At 44.1% G+C, this 24828-nt stretch overlaps 1 protein-coding gene across 1 annotated transcript; it reads right to left on the bottom strand.

The window, feature by feature from the left end:
• Nucleotides 1-9945: 9945 nt before the first annotated feature.
• Nucleotides 9946-13081, bottom strand: KCNE4 (potassium voltage-gated channel subfamily E regulatory subunit 4). The gene is made up of 2 exons (XM_058812305.1): nt 12902-13081; nt 9946-12483 (listed from the first exon to the last, which is right to left on the bottom strand). Exon 2 carries the CDS (start codon nt 12455-12457, stop codon nt 11966-11968), a length of 492 nt encoding a protein of 163 aa, XP_058668288.1. The 5' UTR covers nt 12458-12483; nt 12902-13081; the 3' UTR covers nt 9946-11965.
• Nucleotides 13082-24828: the final 11747 nt, after the last annotated feature.

Below are 24828 nucleotides of genomic sequence, written 5' to 3'. Positions count from 1 at the left end.
AGTCTCTGCAACCCCTGCCATGTGTTCAGCTGTTGGCTGCATGGGTCAGGGTGGTTGGGGGAGAAAGGCACCAATGCACTGAGATCTTACAGCACCACTGTTAGCTGCCCCATCAGCTAACTGGAAACAACTGCAGAGATGCAGCTGAAATCCAAGCTTTCTTATAGGTTATGCCCTATAAGAATTTATTATATTAAGAATTGATAAGATATATATATATATATATATAAGAATTTATTATTATAAGTATTTTCATCCTTCCTGACTCTGAAAGGAATTTTATTTTTCCCACTGAAAACAGGTGTATAAGAAAATGAGCAGAGAATGTTGTGAGTTGTCCTGAACTGATCCAAAACCTGTGGTTATGGGTTTGTTTTTTGTAGGATTTTACCCCTGACATTCTGCCCACTGCACCTTCCCAGTACCATCAGCTGCTAAGAAAAAGACAGGACATATATATTCTCATCAAAATCTAAGGTCTGTTTCCAGTTAAGGGTGCAGTAAAATAACATGTCATTTATAAAATCAGATGGAAAAACCCAAAGAGCAATTTAAAGACAGGCTGGTTTCTTCTCAGAGAAATAAATGTCAGCCTAGCTCCACTTTGTCTCCTATGCTTAGGGCAGACTGAGGAGAAGAGAGGTCAGATGGTCCTTTCTGTCTCATGAGCTGCATATTTCCCTTATGCTTGCACTATGAGAGTCAGTTGTAGCTGGCAGCCCTTTAACAAGCACCCTGAAGCAGTTAGTGGAATCCAATTATTGCTTTCAGGTTGTTTTTAGATATTAACACAGTTATCAAAGACTTTCCTATTATCCATTGCCTGCCTGACTCATGAGCCCAAACCACAGCCCAGATCACTTTGTCTCAGCTCTGTGTTTACCACATCTCTTCTGCAAGCCCCGAGTTGAGCTGCTTGTTTTGTATCCCCTCCTTCAGCAGCTGCAAACGAGCCCCCCTTTGACAGATTCATGTGAATAACTGCTTTTAGTCAAAAAGATGATTTACAAATTTAAGTAAGTTGATGTTTCCACACCAAAAACTAAATCAACATGGCTTTTACTTGAAACACAGTTGTTTCAACAAAGTATTTGCTTCTTAAACAGCAAAGGAAATGATAGGATATTTAATTCCCTGATTAAATCCTAGGAGCAATGGATCCAGACTGACTTCTACCTATGCCCTGAGAGAATCCACATCTCTTATGGGAGCACTATGGCTGCCAGGCTATGGGATAAACAAATCTCACAGCATCTTTGTGTTCTTGTACAATTTTATACCAGTTACAGTCAGAGCAGATTATATAGCAGAAATTCAATATACTCTTGCCTCTGCATATTCACTAACCACCATACTAGGGAGTGTTTGTCATTTCTTTCTCTCTGGCTCAGGGAATACATATTTTATACTGTAGGGCACAGGTCCAGTGGGACATACTGTGGGTGTACTGCCCTTTCTTCCTCACATACCCAAAAGTGCTGGAAATTCAGTGGGAATGGATTACCCAGCTCCACCCAAGCATGGACTGAAACTGTATGAGGGATTCCCAGTTTCTGGCAAATGCATTAACCCCTGAATTTAGCAAAAAGGAAAAATTAATCCACTCCCAGAAAAAAAAAAAAATTAAATCCCAGGAGGAACTACTCAGAAAATTTGACCTGAATTCATAAATAGTTTTGGGATGACCTAAATACCATTTTCCCAACAAACTTACTGCTCACCAGATTTTTTTCCTTCTGACTTTGCAGGCCAGTTGGCTCATTTGAGGTCCCTCACTATAGGCATTAGACAACAAACAAGATTTTCTTTGTATAAAGCTAGGACAGAAAGGAATTCCCCATGGCATTCCTTAGTCCACACTTAAAAATCTGCAGTCTGGTAGATTTTGTAGAGTGACCATCACCACAAAGCTATCACTATGAGGAACAGATCAGACAAAATGGCCACAGCCATCCTGAAGAATGATATTTACCAGAGTTAAAGGTGACAAAATGCCTGACAGAATTGCCCTTTTCATAAGTCACTGGAAATATTAAAACTCCTGAGAAAAGAGGATGACACATTATCAACCTCAAACACAAAGCAAAATGAAAGGGCAGCTAATTAGAGGTTTCACAAATATCAACAAGGCACAGCTAGAGCAGAGCTTAGCCTGGGGGGAGGAGATGCTTTCTGATTATCCTGTGATGGAGGTCACAGCTGAGGTCACCACCAAGGACAGCCCATGTCCTGCTGGCCCCTCCATGGGCACAGCCACCAGGAGCAGGTGTTCCCTGAATCCCTTCACAATCATTTTGTACCTTCACAAGGCAGCTCTGCAAAGGCTGAGGAGATGTCAGAGCAGTTTGTGTAAAAGCTGCAGCAAAGACAAGGCAGCCATTGGGTGAGCTTGGCACATTCTCCCCAGCCTGCTCAGTGCTGGACATGGATGCTCTCAGCTAATGGGGCCCGACAGGCTGAGCAGCAGAGACATTAATCAGCCTGGGATGTGTAATTAAACCATAAAGTGCATCCTGACAGGGCTGCTGGGGACTAATCACAGGCCCTGGGGGATGAGGGAGCATGAAGCTGTGAGCAGCAGCACCTGAGAGGTGATTAAGGAGGAGCTCACAGGGTTTGTTATTGCTCTGGTCAGCCTGGTGCTGATGGACCATGGCAGGGAATTCTCACAGAATTATTCAGAGATCCCTGTGGGGCTGCTTTGGGACTGCAGAGGCCCTGGCTTGGGCTGTGCCCCACAGACACCTCTCAGAGATGCCTCTCACTGGGCTGCATGCCACTTGCTGCCCTTGCTGGAGGCAGGAATCCTCCTCATTTAAGGCTTTTATCACCTGACAGCTTCTTCTGAGAGTCAATCTGTGTAATTAAGAGATTTTTCCAATAACTTCCAGTTGCTCCATGCACATGAACTAAATAGCCAGAGGGCTGCACAGAAACACTGAGTTAAGACAATTGTGTGTCCATAGCCCATGTCTGTTCCATCTCTGCAACATTTTTCTTCATCCCTGACAGACTGAACCCCCACTGCAGGTGGAAGGAGCAGTTGGGGCACCCCAGTCCCATCTTGCCCCATGAGGGTCAGAGCTCTGTGTCAGGGCAGCCTGTCTCCTGTGCAGCTGATCCAGGGCACAGGGGGCAGAAAAATGCAAAACAAGCATATCCATGAATGGCAGGTTAAAAGCAGCATAACCTGCCCTCAGGGGCATCTGTGACTGAAGGTGAGAAATCTGGTATGAATTGGACCAAAACCCCAACAGATTCAGGGTGAGGAGACCCCCCTGACATGCCTGGAAACCTGGAGGATCCAGGCCACTGGAGCTCTTTTGAAGCCATTTATAGGGGAACTCCACTGATGCAAGGAGCCAAACCTGCACCTCTACTGGGTTGAGAAGAAACATGGAAAGCTAAAGTAACAGGATTTATTTTAATACTTTACTTCTACTATGATAGACAGAAAGTGACCCATGGTGCTGAGGAGGGCAGAGGAGCCCATGGAAACTGAAGTACTGGGGGAAGGTTCTGGATCAAAGCTAATGGAGCAAATCATGATATGTGTGAGGATGAGCTGTTCTAACCAATCTTCAGAGCTTCTTTTTTAAACCTTCACCAAAGGAAGCCATTCTCTGAGCCAGCTGTGTTTTTACAGCTCCAGCATTCCCAGTTTGGCTCTGTCTGGGCTTTAACATGCAGATCCCATGGCAGCACAGGGAGAGAGGCAACTTCAGCCAATTTTCAGCAATCAGGGTTGCAGTGATTGTCCATGTAGTGCTAACATCCCAATACTTGGCATAGTAATGAAGCCATTATTTCCACACACAGAATATATCCCCAGTGATGAATCCTGTGCAAGAGATGAGGGGTAAAAGGGCTGAGTGCTGTAGCTGACATTAGAGCAGGGGCTGTTTTCACTGCTGGTAACTTGCAGCCCAGTCTTTCCCTAGGGCTTGGTAGCACAGTCACTTCTATAAAGCCATGAATGGAACAGTTTGGCCTCAGATGCAACAATAGCTTACGTGCAGGACTCCCTAAAAGCACAGGTCCCTGGGGAGGAGCACGAGATGCCTATAGGAATGAGCTGGCCGTGGCCCGAAGTGGCCCAGCAGAACCCTGCAATCCCTTCCAGACCAAAGAGAGGAGTTAATCATTTTCCAGGCAGTGCTTCAAACTGGATCACTTGGGATATCTGTGAGGATTCCAAAAGCAATGTTCCTGATGGCCATTAACGTGCTCCCAGTGACGTACAAGATGCACATGCACACCAACAAAGCCGAGGTTAGCCTGGAAAAACCCAGCTCATGTGAAAAGGTGCACTTACAGTAAACTGCATTGCAAGGGACTCATTCATTTCCAGCACAAACAATGAACTCCCACTGCCCTTCCACGTGTGCTCCCAGCAAGGGGTGAGGGAGCTGGATGCAGGGCATGTGTACAGCCCAGCTTCCAGCCTTGAAAGCTCCAAGGGGCCACGCTCTGTTTCCATAACACTTTTTACTTGCTTACTTTTATGGGTCTCTTGATGACAATCTAAATCCTGCCTGTTCTTCAATAAACCATTAATCTTCCAGATAGAGTTCAGGGAAGTTGCTGTGTAGCAATAAAATGCATGTTTCCAGAGCCCAGAGGGAACAAAAAGGGGAAAAAAACAATGTGAAAGGTAGAGAAAGACAAATTCCTGGCTTGCAGGGGTTGGGGGGCACATAGGGTTATGTTCCCAAACCCTGCCTGGAACCTGTCCCTCCCCTCACCACACCTTGCTGCCACTTTGAGTGTAACATCTGTGAGAAAGTCCACCTTCCAACATCACTATCAGTGTAAGAAAGGGGCTGCTGACCTCTCTGCCTCCCATCCTGGTGGCCCAGGAGCCTTTTGTGAGCAATGCCAGCTGGGACTGTGCTTTAGTGAGCAGGTACCAGCTGGGGAGTGTCAGTGACCATCACTGCCCCTGCTAGGAATGCCTTGGAGGTCTTGGGGAGAAGGCTCCACCATTCCTCACCAGCATCTACCTCAGATCGCACAGTTTACAGAGCTGCTGCTGCTTGTGCAGAATGAAGCATAAATATCTCCTCTTCATCTTCAAATGTCTTCCTTCATTGTGCTGAGGGAACCAGCCTCACAAAGGCCACCAAGTCCCCACACCAAGGCTGGCCAGTCCTGTCCTGGGCTTGCATTTGAACTGGTGACCCACAGCAGGAGTTACAAACTCTGTGCCCCACTTTATAACAGGAGCAATGAGCACAATCCCTTGTGCTTCCAGGCCCCTATAAAGTTGATGGTAACCATATGTCAGAGTGTGGAGCTGGTAGGAAAGCACGTACTACACTGCTCAAAAGAGAGGCAGCAGTCAGCATTAAAGAGTGCCAAGGAATAGAAAAAAATCAGGTTCAACCTGACTTAAGTGCCTTAAGCTATGTCTTTCATGCAGTAAAGAAAAAGAAGGCAAGGATAGGCCTGAAAAAATAATTTCCCTGGGCTATGGTCCTTTAGAAAAATGGTAGGAAAGGGAGAAAAAATAGGCACATCAAGAGCACACATACAGATATAAGTACAATTATTGGGCTCTCCCAGTTCAAACTGACACAGCTCTCAACAGAAAAATGAGGGAAAATCATTGTCAGTCTAGACATCATAAATAAATAAAGGACTCAAAAAGTCTAGTGCTATTACCCTCAGCTCCTGGGTTTCTGATATTTCCCTGTTTCACATGTATCTCACAAATATTCCTATACAGGACACGTTTAGTCCCAAAGTACTGTCTATTCTATATGAATGTTTTGTACTCTTCTTTCCACGTGAATATAATATTCTTGCTGTTCCTGATGATAGCACTTCACATGACAAACTAAAGGTCATGGAAGAAAAGTTGTGGAAAAAACTCTTTTTACTGACAGAAGAAAACTTGGGATCTATCGAATGCTCTTCATGAATTTTGTAATGAAACTAACGCATAATGCACTGTGTAAATGCCTACACAAACAGTAAGTAAAGTACTGACAGATCACCTGAAGCCATAAAAGCCTTGAGCAGCCACCTCTAAGGCAGCATTTTGCTTGCCACTGCAGCATGGTGAAGGTCAGCCCTTTCAGCAGGCATTTGCACCTCTCTGCAGAAGTGAGCTGCATGATTATTTCAATCTGCTCTTGAATTCTTGATGAATACAGGAGAAAAAAGTCTTTACAGTGAGCATCCATCTGAGATACACCTCCTGGCCAAAGAGCAGCTAATTAGATATGACTGAAGTTAATTATGCTTAACACTGAGCAGATAGACCCTGAGAAACAGAATGTGACAGGGCTCCTGGTTCTGTTTCCTCCAGTGGGGGCACAAGGAGCTGTTTTCAGTAAACATGGGTAGGTGCTACCACCACATCCCCACTGGCCTCAGGGTCATTTCTTAGATAACACTCACCCTTGTAACCAAAGCAAGCAGCATCCTTTTGGTGTAAACAGCATCCTTTTGGTGTAAATCCTGTGCAGCTGATGAAAATTAACACATATGCACTCCATGCACATCCCCCAGATTTCTGCAGCACTCTCATGCGGTGATGAGTGAAGAAATTCAGACCTGGAGAAATGTCCCAGTGGTGCTTGGGCTTTCAGCAGAGCCAGAACTGCTCTGTGTTTCTGCCAGGAGTGTTCCCTGTTTGCCAATACAGGCACAGCACAGGGCTTGCAGCCTGGGGAGCAATCGCTGACACTCAGTGGCTGCTGAAATGGGTCCTTTTGTAGCATCAGGTGTTTGTAGGGAAAACAATGGGATGGCTCTTCAGTTAAGGGGTTCTCCTGTGCTGTGTTCAAGGGCAGCCTGTGTGCTGCTGTGTCACTCCATACCTATTGTTGAAAAATAGGAGCAGGATTGGTTTTTCTCTTCCCCTCTCTTCTCCTACAGGAAAACTTGTTCAATCAGTTTATCCTGACCTGGGGAAGGAGAAGGGGGATGTACATCTTTAGAGGTACACAGTTTATATTTCCTCCTGAGGAGAAGGAAAGAGTGAGCTTTTGTGCATTGGCTAGGGTGGAATTCAGAACCACTTGTCTGTCTCACATCCTCTCACCTGCAGTGTTTAGCTGATGTTTGCATTGCTGGGATGAGACACAGCTGTCCCAGGGAGGGCTGGGCTGGGGAGCAGCCCCACAGCACCCTGCTCCAGGCCAGCATTCGTAGGTAAGTTGCAGGGCCTCATACATTAGATAGTTCCATCCAAATAGCTGGAGTTCACACCAGAGGAAATTCTTTAATTGGTTCCTCCTCTAAGGACAAACAACTCTTCTGCCTTTTCTCACTTTCCGTCAGAGCTCAGCACTCTGAAGTTCTCAGTGTAGTTATCTTCACATCAGCCTTAGGCAGGGAAGGTGTGCTCTCTTTTAAAGTTTATAAAAGGGAGTCTTGGCCAAAGCAAGTAATTTTCCAGAGTGCCACAGTGAACCTTGAGCTGAAGGGAGAACTGAATTTAGTCTCCCATATCCCAGAACTACTGCCCTGCTCTCCAGCTCTCAACAAAGCACAAAACCCTGTTACACAGCTCCTGAGAAGGGATGAGCTGAAAATTCCAAGTACTAGAAATCAGCATTTGTTGCCAGTGGCTACTGTTGCATCTAGCAGTGTTAAGGAGGGCAAAAAACATTTGTTGTTCCTAAGTGGGCATGGGTTTTGTATTTTTACCATATCTTTCATCTAAAATTCACAAGCCTTTGATATCTATCAGAAACATCTCATATATTCACAGACAGCAATATAAGTAGCTTCATAAAGTAATCAAGAGAAGCATGGGCCAGTTGAAGAGATTACTGAGGGATAGAGCTGGGAACACAGTCTGTAATGCATCATCCAATTGCCTTTATTATCCTTTCTAATCACTTATTTGTGTGGCAAAAGCCTCAGTCTAACCTGACCTAACACAAACTAGAACCCTACCCAACCCAAACCAAATTAAACTTTGAAAAAGTGGTGCACATTGATTTTTTTATTATTTTCCATTTTCTTGCCTGGTTGAGCTGGTTACAGAAGTGTAACCAAACACCAAGAAGGTGCAGCTATTTTTGGCTGTACACAGCAGGACCTGCAGAGATGTGTGAAAATTGAAAAAATACAGAAGTAAATCAACCAAATACACAGAGGCAAATATAATCAGTGCATGGAAACCAATAGCCTAAACAATTTTACCAACTTTTTTACCTCTTAGATCCAACTGTTAACTGAGGGGGAAATCATCTTCCCACTAGGACAAGTTCTAAAAGATTATAACATGACCATGGTAAGTCAACACACACAGGGAGACCATGGCCCAGCTTTGCCACAATTGCACCTGGCAAATCCAACTATTCTGTGCTGCTCACTTTGAGCATCTCTGAGCATTTTTATTCACAGTAGGTCCTGCAGCCAGCCCATGGACACAGCCACATGTGGCCATCTTCTCCTTTTCTGTCCAAGGGGGTATGTGTTAACTACTGCAGCAAATGTATGAGGTATGGCACTGCCAAGAAACGGGAACATAATTGCTGTTCTTTTAAAGAAGAATGCATTAGTTAAAAAAATCACCTCCATTCAGTCAAATTACAGTCAATTATCATCGCCTTCAAGACAAGACCTATTAGCTCTGAATCTAACTTAACTCAGTTACTGAAGCACACTGGAAATGTCATTCATTTTGGAAAAAAACAATATTATTACCTTTTACTCCTTAGTAGTCAAAAGGATTTTGAAACAAGATTAATGAGAGCATTTTTTTCCTTCTGTCTGTAGCTTTTGAAGATTAACAACACTTCTTTTACTTTGGAATAATAGCTACCTGGCAGTCTAAGGTCACTGGGCTGTCTTCAAGACATCATTGCTTTCACTTGCACAGGCAACTTTTATAGCCAAAAGAGATTGTTTTCCCCCCTGATGTCATCAAAATACTGATTTGGACAAAGACAAGCCCCTTAGGACAAAGGCAAATACTGAAATACAAGAAACTGCTGGAACAAGTTACCTTTCTGATCCATGCAGCAGAGCTGTAGTTTACACTTGGTTCTGGTTTTCCTCCTTATCTCCAGTGCTGTCAGAAGTTCCTTGATTCATTGCTGTGGCAATGGAAGCCCTGAAGGCCGAGGCAGCAGTGGGTAAATGGGAGATGTTTGGGACTGATCCCAGGCCACCTGTGTGTCCCAGGACAGGGCAGGGCTGCAGGCAAACACAGCCTTGCTGTGGGCAGCTTCAGGGCCACAGCAGCCTGTGACCAGGCCCCCAGAATTACTTAATAGGGAGCCTGTTTTGTGGGAAAGTGAGCAGATGTAACTTTTTAGCAATCTGATTTTTGAAACAGCCTCAAACTACCCCATGCAAGCAGGTCTTAACCAGAGCTGGTGGATCTGTACCTGTAACTCAACAGATTTAGGGAAATTTAAAGTTGCGTCTAAACATTTATCATTTATCTCAGGGAGGCAGATTCTGAAAACCTCCTCTCTGTGTAATACTGGGAATGACTGAGCAGCAGTGAGACCCAGGGCCGAAGCTTGTGACAAAGCTAGTGGAAATCCAGTGGGATCAGAGATCTGTGTCAGATACTCGCCCATAACCTCAACCCCAGCCCACTCAATTTGCTACACTGCAAATCTAACTCTGAAACTCCAAATACAGACATCTCCAGAGGCTGAATAGGCAACACAAGTTTCCATAGCAGTTTTGCAGCCTGCCCAGTGCCTCCCCAGGTCTTGGCAGAAGGGGATCCCTGTTGGCACACACTGACACCCTGAGCGTGCTGCCAACAGGGACCCAAGGTGGATTGGGAACACCTGGCCCAGCCCTGCAGCCAGCCCAGAATGCTGCAGGACTGTACAGCTCAAGGAATCATTTCAAAAAGAGGCTAAGAACAGGATCCTGCAGGAATTGTGCCCAGTCTCGTTACTGGAAATCTATTTGACGTAGTGAACTAACATGAAGATTTTTCCAGGAAATGTGTTTCTTTATTTAAATAAAATTAGTGCCAGTAGAAACAATAAACTTTAAATACATGAGACAATTATATACAACTTGATGTTAGGAATTATATACATCAGTTTTTTACAGATACAAATACATTTATACCAAAAGTAAAGGACGAAGGAGAAAGCAATGGAAAATGTGACAACTTGTACATGTCGGTCTCATTTGGAAAGTTTCAGGATTCAAGTGATTCCAGGCAAAGTGCCAAACTTTAATTTGGCTCCTTTCAAACTTAAAACAGCCCCTTTTAGAGTAAATCTACCAAAAAGCTTTATATGGTCTGATCCAAAGTTCAGTGAAGCTGATGGAAAATCTCCCGCTGCCTTCAGTCTGCCCCATCAGCCCTTTGGAGCACAATGGAGCCTTTGTTCTGCTGTGCTCAGACAGACAGACAGACAGACAGACATCCCTGATCCTGCATCCATTAACCCTCCGAGCCCTCCCCAGCCCCAGCAGCACTGCACACTCTGGCTGCAGTTCATCTCTGCCCTTCTGCATTCATGTTTTTCGAGCTGTCTCTCAAGCTCTAATGCCAGTGGATAAATCACAGAGCTATTTTAGTGCAGGAAATACGTGGAGACATTTTGCAAATATTTTGCTGTGCAATGCTTTGGACTCAGGCTCTTCAGCCCTCATGCTTCGAAACTAATCAAAACACTCTAATAAGTTATTATAAAATATAAGGTATGATTGAAATATCAATATTCTTCTTTGTATTAATTTTTACTTCTTGTAAAAGTGCAATAATTTAGCAACAAATTTCATGAGCATTTGAAAAATGTCACAGTACCATTAAACAGGGGGAAGGGGAAGTCTGTGGTTGTTTTAAAAACTAGTTACTAACAGCTTTATAAAAATGCATGTGTCACATTAAGAGAGCTGATTAAAAAAAAAGATGTAACACAATGCTTACCTACACTGGCTTAAACAGAGCAGAAAGTCTAGATTGCTTAATGATATAAATGGGTACAATTTTACTGACCTCAAACTGAGAATTTTACTCCAACAGAGAAGCACAAAACCTTGTGCTGGTCCCTGACTCAGCTGCTGACTTCAGTGGGGCCAGGAATTCACCCTTGCTACGTTAAATTCCATCCAGAATTCCACCTCTTTTTCAAGGGGGTGTAACAGAGCAGCATCTGTTGGAGCCTTTCTGCATCTCACAGCCTGTAACAAAGATCTTTTAACCTCTCCATTAACTTACAGATCTTTGCCTTTAGTGACCATATGTACACATCTTTGAAAATACAAAAGCAAAAAACGAAACCACCTTTCCTGTTAGTAACTGAGTCACAGGCTGGATTGCAGCAGAAGGTGGTGAACCTGACCCAGCCAGTTCATGAATAACTTCAGCAAAAACACAGAGGAGTGTCATGGGTCTGGAGCCAGGCTCTGCAAACTGCACAGGAACTCAGTGCCTCTTTTTTCTTGCCTTGTCTTTCAGTCTTTCTGTACCTAAAGCCAGTCTCCAGCCATGCTGCAATCTCCCTTCAAGTACAGCATCAACAAATTTTCAGGTTTTGAGGCCTCATTGAGCAAATGTGCTGCTGGCTGTGGTTTGTCATAAGAAAAACATAGTAAGAGTATTTCTAGTCCATCACAGCTTTGTGTGAATGAGCATTACCCATCATCTTTAAGAACCAGGCAATTGCATGAGGGAAACTTCCCCAAACATTTCCCAGATATTTACAGAATTCTGAAATATGCAGAGACATGCCAGTAATATTTACCTCGTTAGAAAATACATATATATTCACCATGTTCTTAGCTTTCGTAGTAAGAAATAATAATGGAAAAATTAAAATTAAGCAACCCTTTTATGTGCAAGTCACACTTTGAAGTCAGGTCCCACTGCTTCCTTGTCCTGCCAGCTCTCAGGAGCACCTTGGGCTCAGGAGCACAGATACCTGTTCAGAGTTCATTGGAGAGCAGAAAAGCAGAGCCACGAGTTCTGGGTGGGAGCTCCACTCACGCTTTGGCACTGACCAGGGGAGCCCTGCGAGTGCTAGGAGTTCTTGTGGAGGTTTTCCACAGAGCCCTCGCTGCTCTCGTTGAGCGGCGTTTCTGACACTTCCCCCAGCTCAGCATCCAGCACTTCCTCCTGGATGGTGAAGTGCACGTCTGGGGAGGAGGACTCGGAGCTGACGCTGCTGCCCTCCATGGAGCAGATGGCGCAGGACAGGGAGGGCACCACGCTCTCCTGCAGCATGTTCAGCATCACGGGGAGCTGCACGGCCCTCAGCCCCGCCACCGTCGGCACAGGCTTCACAGCCTCCCCCCACTCCCTCTCCTCGTCTTTGTAGAGCAGAAGCAAATGGGATGACTTCTCCTTTCTTTTGGATTTCATGTAGCCAAGCATTATTCCTATCAGGAAGATCCCGTAGAAGGACATGACAATCAGGATGTAAAAATACTCGTTGCTGTTGTTCTTCTCTGTGCTGGGGGATTCGGCATCAAGCATAGCTTGGGTCACGTTTGCATGGTCCATCTTCAGCATGGAAAGAGCTTTACCAGAGCTAAAGCCTAGAGGAGAATGTAAGTGGATGTGTAAGATCAAACTTCAGAGCAAAAGTGTAAAAGAAACACCTGGAAAAAGTTACCCCAAACTCTTCCTTATCCCTTGTAATTGTAAGCTTGCAAACCCCACACCTGACTCAATCTCTCAGTCTATTATACCTCTGCATTCACTCTGTAAGTGAATGAACTCTTATTCAGATACAGAAAACATTAAAGGAAAGAAAACACAAAACATCAAATTCAATACTGAATTATAAAACCCCAATCCATATGATGGAAAAAAAAGAAAAATATATAGAAATTCTCTGCTAGGCACTTGAACATACTTTTGTGCTATTTGATCACGTTTCCACGGTGGGGGAAAGTTAGAAGTATTATTTTGTTCAGTGATGCAGGAAAAAAAAATAATCAAAAAGCAACTTACGCCAGTATGCAAATAATTCCTCCTGTTGCAAAGCTCAAGAGACCTTTCCTCCACCAAATGCCGGGTGTTCTGAAAACTTTCCTCTGCTGCAGTTGGAATAAATAGCTCTCAAGAAATGTTTCATCACGTGTTTTAGAGGCACAGTTTATAATAGTTTTGTGTTGGAGTCAACAGATGAACTTGAAGGATTGCAGTTCAACCCACTGAACTCTTAACAGCTGTGAAAAGAAAAAGAGTTGGGAATTCAGAATTTACTCTTTCCTAACCAGTTCCACACTGGCTCTTTCAGCCTGTGAATCTGCTCCTTTAATGTCCCAGTTGCTAAATCTGACCTCTTACCCTGATAGCTGCTACACAGAATGGAAAACCTGCAGATTGTTATTCTGTGTTTGTCATAACATACAGAAAAATATACTTGTGGATTTTATATCAGACACTACAAGTTATTTACATGTCTGCTATACAGAGACTTCTCTAAAGAGACAGAGGAGGAACCAAGTTATTTTCTTTGGTCAGGACTAGTGACAAAGCTTTGGAAAGTGTGTGCAGAACAAAGCGGTGACTTTCAACTCACACTGCAGCCCCACTTTGCCACAAGGTGAGGGGCTGGGGAGAGCTGGGCCCTGAGTCTGGAGTGAGTTTTGGGTGGATGGGTGCTGGTGCTGCCTAACTTTGGGCATCAAAGCAGCAACTGTGGGATCTATGTTCTCCAGGGCATCACTGGAAGGGTGCAGACTCCTCCAGGGAGCAACTCGGAGCTCCTGAGGTTTGCAGCTGCATTTTGCCTCCCTAGAAGCAGCTAAGAGCTAAAGCTGTGAGCGGGATATTGTGCCTAAACAGAGGCCAGGGCCACTGAGTTAATGGTGATTTAACACAAAGGGGCCTCAGCAGTGGCTGGGCAGGGGGAAGCTCTCTGAGGCGCTGCTGCAGGCTGCTGGGCAGAGCAGGACACCTCGCAGCCCACTGGGGAGTGTGGGTGCAGCCTGGGCTGCAGGGCCCACAGAGTTCCCAGTCCTCAGAGCAGTGGCACAGGAGGCTCTGAGACCCCCTTCCAACACGTAAGCAACAGCCCAGGCCATGGGAAGAAGGAGGCCCAGCTTGCACCTTAGGGATTTCATTTCCTTATCCTCTCCATCCCCGTTCCTCACACACAAAGCCCAATTAGTCAGGGCCCACATGTGAATGTCACCCCTTCTGCAAAGCTTCAAGGATGTTTATGTAACAGAACACTCCACTTCCAGAAAGCACTGGACTGGTGCTGGAGTTTCCCAACGTAGGTCTGGGGTTTTTTTCCCTGCAGTCACTTGTGGATTCTTTGCATAGACAGCAAATTCTTTTCCAAACTCTGCCCTCACAATCCCTCTGAGGTAAAGGCAGATAGGATTAACTTCTCTTCACATGTAAGAAAAGGCAAGAGAGAGAAGTTAAGCAACTTTAGATGTAGTTGAGCATTCGAGAAAAGACAGGATGGCATCTGTGTTTGGAACCAGCATTTTCCATCATTTCTCTGAACGACTACAGAAAGAAAGGAAAAAATTACATTAGCCAGATTGCCCTCTCTGCACCTTAAAATAGAGGATCCTCCCCTTAGGATGTTGGTTTTATCTCCCTGTGCATTCCCATGCGATAGCTCAGGAGCTGTTGATGTTGGACTAATGTCCGCTGGGATTTCATCTGACAAAATCTGTCTGCAGCGCCAGCCTGCCAAGTCTGGATTCTTCCTCCCTGTTCCCGACAAATTACCGAGCAGGCAACAAGAGCACATCAACTGTAGGCTAAAGCAGGACCCAGAGCAAGTCTCTGGATTTTCTAGCTAACTCTAGGGAATATTTACTTCACAACTTTCTCAGCTCCGTGTGATATCTGCCCTCCCCATTCAGCTCTGGAAATTTGGGGGTTGAAAAATTAAAGACAACGTGTCAGATTTTAGCAACGCCTTCTCATGCAGGACTTTCACAGACTTGTGAGGAAGAGCCTTGCATTGTTGGACCAATGAAAATTGGTTCAGTACATGGAGAAATCCTTTCTCTCAGCCCATGAAACCCTCCTGGGAGTTGCTTGATCCTGGGAACAAGACCAGCTAAAGCCTGTCACCAGTGTCAGCACTCACCTGGACACAAAGGCACGCCCAGGGGCACAGACAGCCCAGGGCTCCCAGCTGAGCAGGGGCAGAGCAGCTCTTCTGTAGGCACCTGCATGTGCAAACAGACCCCTTTATTTTCCCCAAACCCTTGTGCTCTTCATGTAGGTGAGACTTTGTACCAAATTATCATGAAGAACTGGAGCACCCAACTGGAACACAGGAACACTGCTCAGGGACATCCATAGATTTATGCAATTCCCCAAAAGTTTAACTGAAAAACGACTGAGTTGCATAATTCTGCAGAGTTATTGATGAAAACTCTTTGCAACTATGTTTACTTTGGCTAGTTGGTGGCAGTTCTTCTCCATCTGTTAGTCCATGGTTCTTAAAAACAGTTTTATTTTAAAAAGGCCTGCAAGGAATTCCTGAGCCTTCTATAGACATGAAGAGGAGGGATAGAAAGACACTGGGGAATTATCACCTGAAAAACATATGCCACTTGCTTACTGATGCCATCAGTCAGCTTTCTCAAGCTGTACCCTGTAGAAACTATATTTCTGTCTAAACACAAGATCTACAAAATTTAAAACTGGAGCTTTAATTTTGTGTTTCAAAATTGTATTTGCTGCAAATGATATTGTAAAACCATTGATCACAGCAAAAAGCTTGCCTAATTTAAAATAACTTATTTTAAAGTTAAGCTTACTAGCTACTTCTTTTTTGATGTTTCTTTCTTTCTTCCTTTCAGATCAATTCTTTTCCCCAAACTTCAGAGAATTTCCCCTGAAATTTCACCTACACATCTCTTGTGCTTTCAGCAATTGCCTCTCACATGTTCCTCTCCACTTTCTTTGCACCCATCCCAAACAATGCTACAAAGTTTAAGAACAATCCTTGTGCTGTTACTACCACCTTCCATATTCCCCCTTTGGAAAACATTCAGGCCAATAAAGCAGAGCAACAGCCAGGCACTCCAACAATGAAAAGGTCACAACATAGTTGTTGATGCCAGATTTTTTTTCTCAAGGTCCCTGTCTCCTAGAGAGCCTTTTGTGGCAGCAACCTCCGTCACCAAAGGACGCAAACGTTGAGGCTCGAGGCATCCCACGGGGCAGGAATTCACAACATGGCTTAAGGGATCATATAATGTGAGCCCTTTCTCCAAATAAAAATGTGAGGACAGTCAGAAAACTGAACAAAGACAGAATCTATTATGAAGACAACATGAAACCTCCTTAGAGACCCAGATGACTCTGCAGGCTGCCATGGAAAATATATGCCTAACCCTTCATTACGGGCATAGCCCGTGCTCTGATGCTGCATTTATCTTTCTTGCCCCAGTTAGTGAGTTAATGGGAATAAAGACACCAAACAACTGTTAAAGGGCCAGCTCCTGTGGGGAGCTGAGCCTGTTTGATGAGTGTTTGCTGACAGTACCACTCTAAAGAGCACCCAAGTATGTGCTTTTTGAGTTATCATCTGAAAAAAGAAAAGAGAAACAGGAAGCACAGAGGAGTTGGGTTTTTTCCTTCCTGAACACCCACATTTAACGGAAGTAAATGTTTGATAATTTTCTGCTAGGGGAAAAAGGAAGGGAGAGTTTTGCCATGTAAGTATTATTTTTGATTTACACCTTCCAGACACTACATTTGGCAAAGGACAGCCAACCAATGGTGATCAAACAGATGATCAATATATTTCCCTCGCATATATTACTTCAATTAAAGTTGGAGCTGCTTTTGACACCATAAAGGAAGACATGATAAAATAGATCTTCGTGGTCCTGATCTGGTCTTGCATTTAAGGACGTGCCATGCTGAGATGTTCACACTGACTTTGAGTCCTGCTCCAAAGCACAAACCTCACTGAGCACCTGAGCCAAAGCCCCCCAAGGTTACTGGCACTGCCTCTCCTAAAACAAACACCAGCACCTGCTCCTTTCAAGCTCTGTGCAGCTCAGTGAACCCTGTGAGTGTGTTGGAATAAAAGCTAGTTCAAAAGCAGCAATACACTCACCCCCAGAGCAGGTAATGAGGGGCAGGAGCAACACAAGCCCCATGCCTCCTGACTATTAAGTGTAATAACGGGAGGAAATTTATTATTTAATATATTATTTAATATATTATTTAATTTATTATTTTAAGAGCACCATTACTACATGCTCTTAACGCTTCTATGCCTCATCAGTTCAGCCACTTAAGTGAAATTAATCTAATAATACCTACAAATTTCTTGTGCTGGGAGGCACAGCAGGGTAACACCACCCAAAAAGGCAACAATCACTGGGCTGGGCTGGCATTTGAGCCACTGGCACAAGGCTCCAGGTTCAGTGTCATTTTCCATCACTCTCCCTTATTTTTCATACTGCAGAAATAGATGACATTCTTCATAAACTTGACGTGAGCAATTTCTAGAGGAAGATGGCAATTTCCTCAGTGTCATCTATAATATACTGTGTTGCCATCTGGATGCCAAGTGGGAGTAATGGTCTGATCTGTTATTAACTATAAAAAACTTAGTAAAATGCTACAACTCTGCCTTGTTACCTTACACCCTTCACTAGGGAAAACATGCAAATATAACTCCAGAAGAATCATGCATCAGCCCTCTCTCCAACTTCAGAGTTTAGTTTGCTTTAATTTGAATTTTGTTTAACCTTTATAGAAGATCCATATTCATGAAACTTGAAATTTCTCAGGCACACAGGGCAGCAAAAAAAATATTTAATTAATAGAAGCAAATACAGGGTTTAGCAGCATCTCACAGCCAAGGTGACCATCTGCACTCAGTCTCAGCTCTAACAGCAGCAAGAGATTTCCCAGAAGCCACGTCTGGAGTGTGCAATTGCTCTCCAAGCACACAAAGATCTGTAAAGGCAAAATGATTTCAGATTCAGAAAGATGACAAGCAACAGAAAACCTCAATGATATCTGTAATAACAGTTCAGACTAAATTTAGCATTTACTGTACGGCATGTTTTGTGAGAGTCTCAGAGTTTTGGATAGGCATTCCTTTTCAACCTCTAAACTGAATTTCAGAGAGTTAGGAGTGACTGGAAAGAGAGTACAAACAGGTAACTCTCATTATAGCAATAACCAGAAGGTACATTAAAAAATTACAAACTTTTCAGGGCTTAATATGAGAATCTGAGTTCAAAGTCATCACAGCCTCAATTTCATTTCCTGTATCTAAGACAGGTTACAAAGTTATTTTATCAACATAGGTTTCCATGCAATAAAATTAAACCTATACTTCACATTATCCTACCCTTTTCTTTTGATGTGACACAGTGAATGTAGTGATGCTTGATTTGAAAATACTTTTTTTTTTTCTCTTTCCTTTACTTTTTCTTCTGCCAAATATAATTATCTGTTGAATGCATTATCTTTAAAAATGAAATGAACTCAAAGCTTATTTTGCTTTTGGAGTCAAATAATAGATTCAACTCAACTGTGAAGTAGGCTCAAGTGAACTCAAGTAGGCTCAACCCTGTTCAACATTATTTGCTTCTATTTGGATCCAAAACAACCAGCAAAATACTAAATTCTGGATGCTGCAAAAAAAAAAAAAAAATTCAAGATCCTTTAAATGTGATTGGCAGAGCTTAGGAGAAATTCACTGGCAAATCCAAACACACGATTCTTTCTGTTCAGTAAAGAGAGAGTTCTTGCTTTCCCAGCTGTGATAAGGTCCTTATTTAGGTCCATTCATTCTCCCTGAACAGCTTCTACCTGTGATCTGCTCAGAATCAGCACTTTGATTTGCATTAGTGAAAGCTTTTCAACAAAAAAAATTTAGATAAGGAGGTTGTATCAATATTTATAGGCTTTTGATAAATTCCTCTGCATGCAGCATGAAGATCTCAGATTTTTTCTTTCTTTATTTTGTTAAATTTAAGACTTTCTACTACAAGAGAAATTCAGCAATGCCAGTTATTGCTAAGCATAAGAAATAAAGGGGACTAAACCACTGAAAATATTCAAGTGCTCAACTTGAACCCTCACCTGACTACAGATCATAAATTAAAGATCACTGGAAAAGTTAAGAGCTGCTTGCCCAGCATAAGGTAGAAAGCTTATGGAGACGCTGATAAACATCCAGCTGTCCAGCTAAACACAAGCAGAGATCAAATAGGAAAGCATGCCAGGAAAAATCTTTTTAGAATGTGTTCCCAGCAGCTGGGACCCTGCTGCTTTGTGGGTAGGAGCAGCCACACATCACCTGGCACCACTCAGACAGGCTCATGTCTCACCCCAGGCAATCTCTTCCTCAGTTCTGTGGGCCACGGAGAAGCCCAGCATGGCATGGTCATTCTGCTTTGAGTTTTTTAGAAAAAATGATATTTGGAAGCCAAGGAGAAGAGGGGAGCAGGATCCTCTCCCATGAAACGAGCAGGGCAAGGTTCACACATGCAGCAGCTTCACTTGCCCAGGTTCAGAGGTGTAACTGTTCTCAAAGCTGATCACACTTCAGAGAATTCGAGAAGAAAAACAGACGAAACTTTAATCATGAGGGAAACCACAGACTCTGAAATCAAGGAGACAGCTCTTGCTTAGTCCCACTAAACCACAGCACTGTGGGTTTAATTTTCATAGATCAAGGAACGGTAAAGACGTCAACATTTAACAATGCGTGCTCTGCCTCAGACACGCCCAGAGCTCCCCCTGAATCCAGCAGGAGTTTAGTGAGTGTTGGGAATACAACTGTTAATACAAGGCAGGATACCAGTCTGGCTTCCAGCATGGTCTGTGTCTATTTATGTGCCCTGAGGTTAAAATACCTGCCAGTAATAAGGAGTACTTTATATCAAGTTCTAACACTGCTCTTGAAAACTCAGAGTTCGAAAGAGATTGGAAACAGAGGAGATCATGGCATTTACTACAAAAACAATTCTACCCTTTTAGGAACTCACACCATAAAGTACAGACTTCAACCTGAGTGTCACAGTGATCTTCCACCCTCCCAAGGACAGAAAACACATGCAGGGGGAGATTCACTCTCCTCTCCCAGAAATAGTGCAGGGTAGAGATGAAAGGAACAGAGAATGCTATCACAGTAGCACAAATTCAGCCCAGCCAAAGTCAAAGCACTTGCAGGACCTTAGAGGAGCAACCCACATTTTTTTTTCATTGTTATTTCTTCCAATTCCACCAAATGAGTTCACAAAGAAAGAAGCAGCCCTTCCTTGTTTCACAGCCATGTCAGGATAACATCCCGGGTCACTGTGACCTTCAGCAATTGTGAGGCCTTCATTTCCACATGAGCACCAGATGTTGAGCCCTCTCCCTGTGATATTCACTCTTCTACAACACCAGGCACTCCTCACCATGTGTGTTTGCAGCACTCCCTCTGAGTTTTGCTTGTGAAACCTCCCCATTTAACTGTAGCTGTTACAGCAAACATCCATTAATTTCAGCTCTCAACCCTGTTGACCTGAATCTTCATGGGATTTCAAATACAGCTTAGATTGCATCACTGCTGTTCTCAACAGCAGTCCCTTCCTAGCTGAAGCAACTAAGATAGCACTTCAGTTTGATCTATTACATCTTGGCATCCGTTGACTGTATTCACTTTTTAGAGCATTCACTTTTTAAATACTCAGAACAGCTATTTGTATTCTTGCTCCAAAAGTCTGCTTTGGAAACACAACAAAAGGAGCAAAATAGCAATCTGGGGTGTAAAGAGCAACAATGAGATGAGCCCCAGGTGTACAGCAGAGAGGACAGAAGGAATACAAAAGAGACAGCAACAGCTCATGCATCCTCTCCAAAGGGAGGGGTTCTGCATCCTCTCCAGGCAGGGGAGGAAAAGCACTAAGCTGTGATTTCTCAACCTGAGGCAGAGATTTGTTCCTGTGTTTCAGTGTTTTGGTGTCAGTCCTAATAGCCACAGCTGTGAGCGTGCAGGGAGAGGGTCCCTGAATGCAGAATGCAGAGAATGGGCTGTGAGCAATGCAGGATCATGCCAGCTCTAACAGGACAGCATTTCTCTCTTCTTAACTGACAGGAAAACTTTATTTCCTTCAGTTAACACAAGCACTCCTAATCCAGCCTTGTGTGGAAACTGATGGAGTCTGAATAATCCAATCCTCCACTACCAGGACCTTGGCTAATGTAACAGCCCCTGAACCCTCCCATGAAAAACACTTGGAAGGAGCTCCAAGAGAGCTGGGAAAGCCCAAGGAGAAGCCCTGAGATCCCCCTCCCCACTGCTGTGTGTCCCCCCTGCACACCAGGCACACCCAGGGGTTGCACTGGCATCAAATGAGCAAAGTGAGCAGCCCCTGGGAATCCCTGCCACCTTCCATGTTCTGCTGGCTCTGTGCCCACACCAGCTGTGGCAAACTGCCCCTGTGCCACGTGGGGAACAGAAACAGGGGAGAGCACACGTCCACAGTGCAACTAGGGTGATCAAAGGAACCCAAACTAAATTCCCAAATGGATTATTAAAAAATTATACCAAAGAAAAAAAATTAGCAATAAAAAATGCCTACTCTAGACAGGGGTGGTTTACTTGTAAAGATAAAAAAATCCAGAGGGGATATATTTTTCAAATGCAATCTTTTGTATCTCAGTGGGCAGACATGAAAAAATTTTGTTAAAGCAAAGATAACCATTGTTTTGATGGAACCGTGCTTTTAGGACTTGTGGCTGCTTGTAACATGTGAATAATCAGCCCAAAGTAAACAACATGTGGTCTTGTGCGGTCTTTTCATAGGAGGTTGGTATTTCACTTGAAACTAGGAAGTGACAGGAAGTGGGGAGTGCTGCACAGATACAGGAGACCCTGTGCTTTCCCAACAATCTCTGGAAATGCTGTGTGTTTGAAGAAAAAAGATCATTCCTGTTGCAGATGGGAAACGCAAAAAAACTTACATCTAAATACATAGAATGAATAAATGTTTGAGTCACATAACTAAAGAATTTTGTGTAGCCTAACTTACAACATTTCCTGACTCTTTCATGAGCATTTTGATGCTCCAGCGCCACTGAGTACCAGTCAATTCTTAAACTGCAGTGTTAAAGGAGTTCCTGAAAGCAACATAATTTGCAATATAGCTCTTGACGTGTGGTGGTGGCTGACATAAATCACCCACGTGGGAAGGGGAGCAGAGCCCTGGCAGGCAGAAAGGCTCAGCCCAGCAGGGGCTGTGCTCCCCGTGTGAGGAGTCCATTGGCTGCTTTCTTCAGCAGGCTCCTGAAGGAAAGGTGAGTGTTTAACCTGCTGCTGCCCATTTTCACACACACATGGGCTGTGGAAGGTTTGTGCTGGTTTTCTGAACCACTGCCTGCTCACCCAGCCCCAGCATGCCCCAACTCCTCCCACCATGGCAGGGAATCACACAAAGCATCAACTCCCCGAGTTTTCCAACTGCCTGCTCCCTTTCCCTGCCCCAAAACCTCTCTCCCACATGACCTATCCATATCCCACGTGGTATTGACCTCCACCCTGCCCAGCCATTCCATCCACCCAGCCAAAGCCCAGGAGGGGTTTGTTCCCTCCAGGCACCCCGCAGGATCTGGCTGGGTCCCTGTGAACCCCAGGTCAGCTCTGTGGAGTACAAGGGCAAGGGGACACAGCCTGCTCTCATACACAAAATCTGCCACTCTGAACTGAAAATGCAAACTGGAAGCCACTGCTTTGAATACTGGGGCTCATGTGGTCCTTGCCTTCATTTCTGGGCCTGTCACTCCTGAGTTAAACATCCCACCACCTTCTCCCTGTGTGGCTCTTGTCACCTCTGATTTCTGCCAAGTTATCTCATTTTCACAATTAGCCCTTCAAAACACAGGTTGTCAAAGCATCTCCTTAAAACCCCTCTAAAATCAACCTGCTATCTTGTAGGGTGGGAAGTGAGATAGAAAAAAAGATTTTAAATAACACTAAAATACTTTGAAAAAATACTCATGTGCACTCAGCACACATCCTTGCATTTGTCCATACCTTCTGTGTATTTTCTCTGACATTACTGGCTGTGAACACAATGTGTCACATCAACCCAAATGCTGTGTTTGTGCTGGAGCAGGACTCTGTTTTTCTGGAGCCAAATACCTCACATTTTTCTGAGCCCTGAAGCAGCAATCACACCCCATACATTGGGAAGCACTCTGGGCTGGGACAGCTCTGCAGGGCTCCAAGTGCTTTCCCAACACCTCCCTTCAAGAAAGAGCTGCCCAAACCAGTTCCTTCCTTCTCCCCAAAATGAAATCTCTCTGCCACATTTCCCTGGGGTGCAGCTCAGCCCCTTGCTCCCCACAGCACCAGCACTGGGGACATTCCAGAAATGCTTCCAGCTCCTAACTCTGCTCCTTTTCCTGAGAGCTCACCCATGATTTAGTCAGATTTTTTAAATTTTAAATAGTTGTTCATTTGAAAGCAGAGAGGGGTGCATCTATTCTGGAAGGCCCCTGCCCAGGTCCTCATTGTTTGGTATATCCTATTAGAATTGGAGCACAGACCAGGAGAATATTAATCTGAATTCATTTCCATTTGTAAATAACAGATGTAAATGAACGAGTGAATGCAGATTTAACAGCATTAGGATTAGCTAGCAGAATAAGAAAAAAAAAAAAAAAAAAGAACCATGAAGAAAAACCTCACAAAAAAAATTAAAAGCCAGTTCTTTGAGATTAAGGAATTTTGACAATTAAGCTTTATGATTTGCTGCTGAACCAACCAACAAGTCAAAATATGTTTTTTCTAAATCCAAGAACTAACAAGGAAAAAAACTCCAATCAATGTTTTGGTCTATTATAAAGGCTTTTTTTTTTTCTAATATCAGGATCTGAAGATTACTACAGACCATAACTAAAACATAAACAGCACAAGATTGCCAGTGATGAGCTGTGCCAGGGTGCAAGTTTGAGATGACAAGGGCAGAACCAACTTGTTCCGTCCTCCTTCATGATGTGGGGGTGAATAAAACAAAATAATCTTTTCCAGTTACAAGTAGGATGAAAGGCAGCTGCAGAGTCACTCAGAGAGGCACAGGTCAGAAACCCCTGGGGATAACACAACCCTCACCTGCAGGAGCAGCAGGCAGGACCTGCCTCTGCTGCAGCCCTCTCAGGAGGCAGGGCTGAGCTGAGGGACATCACAGGATCCCAAATGTTCCCTGCAGGAGGCTCACAATCCCCACAATGCTTCGTTTTAAGGAAAGTATTTCTTTTATTACAGGCACTCAACCAGCACAGGCACAGCCTGGGAGCTGCTCAGTTCCACAGGACACAGCAAACCCACACAGAGATCACTCCTCACTGAAGTGCTGGGCTGGTTTGTTTTTCTGTGAGGTGAATCATACTCTGCCCTTTGTGTTTAATACCTACATCCTTTTCTAGAACCTACCACCTCAGCTCTGTGAATTGCCTCATAACATCCCACTGATGCCAAAAGCAACAAGGGTTGGTCACCTCTTCTCTGTGCCCCAGAACAGCACAAATCTGCCCCTTGGCAGCCACCTCCAGCTCTCACAGGGCAGTGTTTGCTGGTCCCTGGTACATCTCTGTCATGAGCTCCCCTCAAACACAACTCATGTGGATTCTCTTTGGTATTCAACAAACCACAACAGGTTTCCTGCAGGTGGGAGCTGTGATAGATCCTGTCTCATCAGAAATCTCAGGGTAGGGAAGTTTAGATCATCACTAAAACAAAAAGTTGCCATTTTAGGGTTTTTAATGTTTGGCTTGTGTCTTTTTATCCTGCCTCCCCCCGTTACGCATTTCAGGGTCTGATGAGACTCAAAAAGAAAATGAAACACAGACATTAATTTGGGTACCCAGTGCTCAGACACTTCCAATAAATTGCCCTGCGCCTTGCTGTAATCTAGCTCAGGAAAGCAGCCCTT

Source organism: Ammospiza caudacuta, chromosome 11, assembly GCF_027887145.1.
Source record: "Ammospiza caudacuta isolate bAmmCau1 chromosome 11, bAmmCau1.pri, whole genome shotgun sequence".
In the NCBI taxonomy this organism is placed as follows: Eukaryota; Metazoa; Chordata; class Aves; order Passeriformes; family Passerellidae; genus Ammospiza; species Ammospiza caudacuta.
The sequence above is the reverse complement of the archived record's forward strand: the minus strand, read 5'-3'. Positions and strand labels throughout refer to the sequence as shown.

Coding starts and splice junctions, on each gene's coding strand:
- KCNE4 (XM_058812305.1), bottom strand. CDS start 12,457: ATGCTGAAGATGGACCATGCAAACGTGACCCAAGCTATGCTTGATGCC.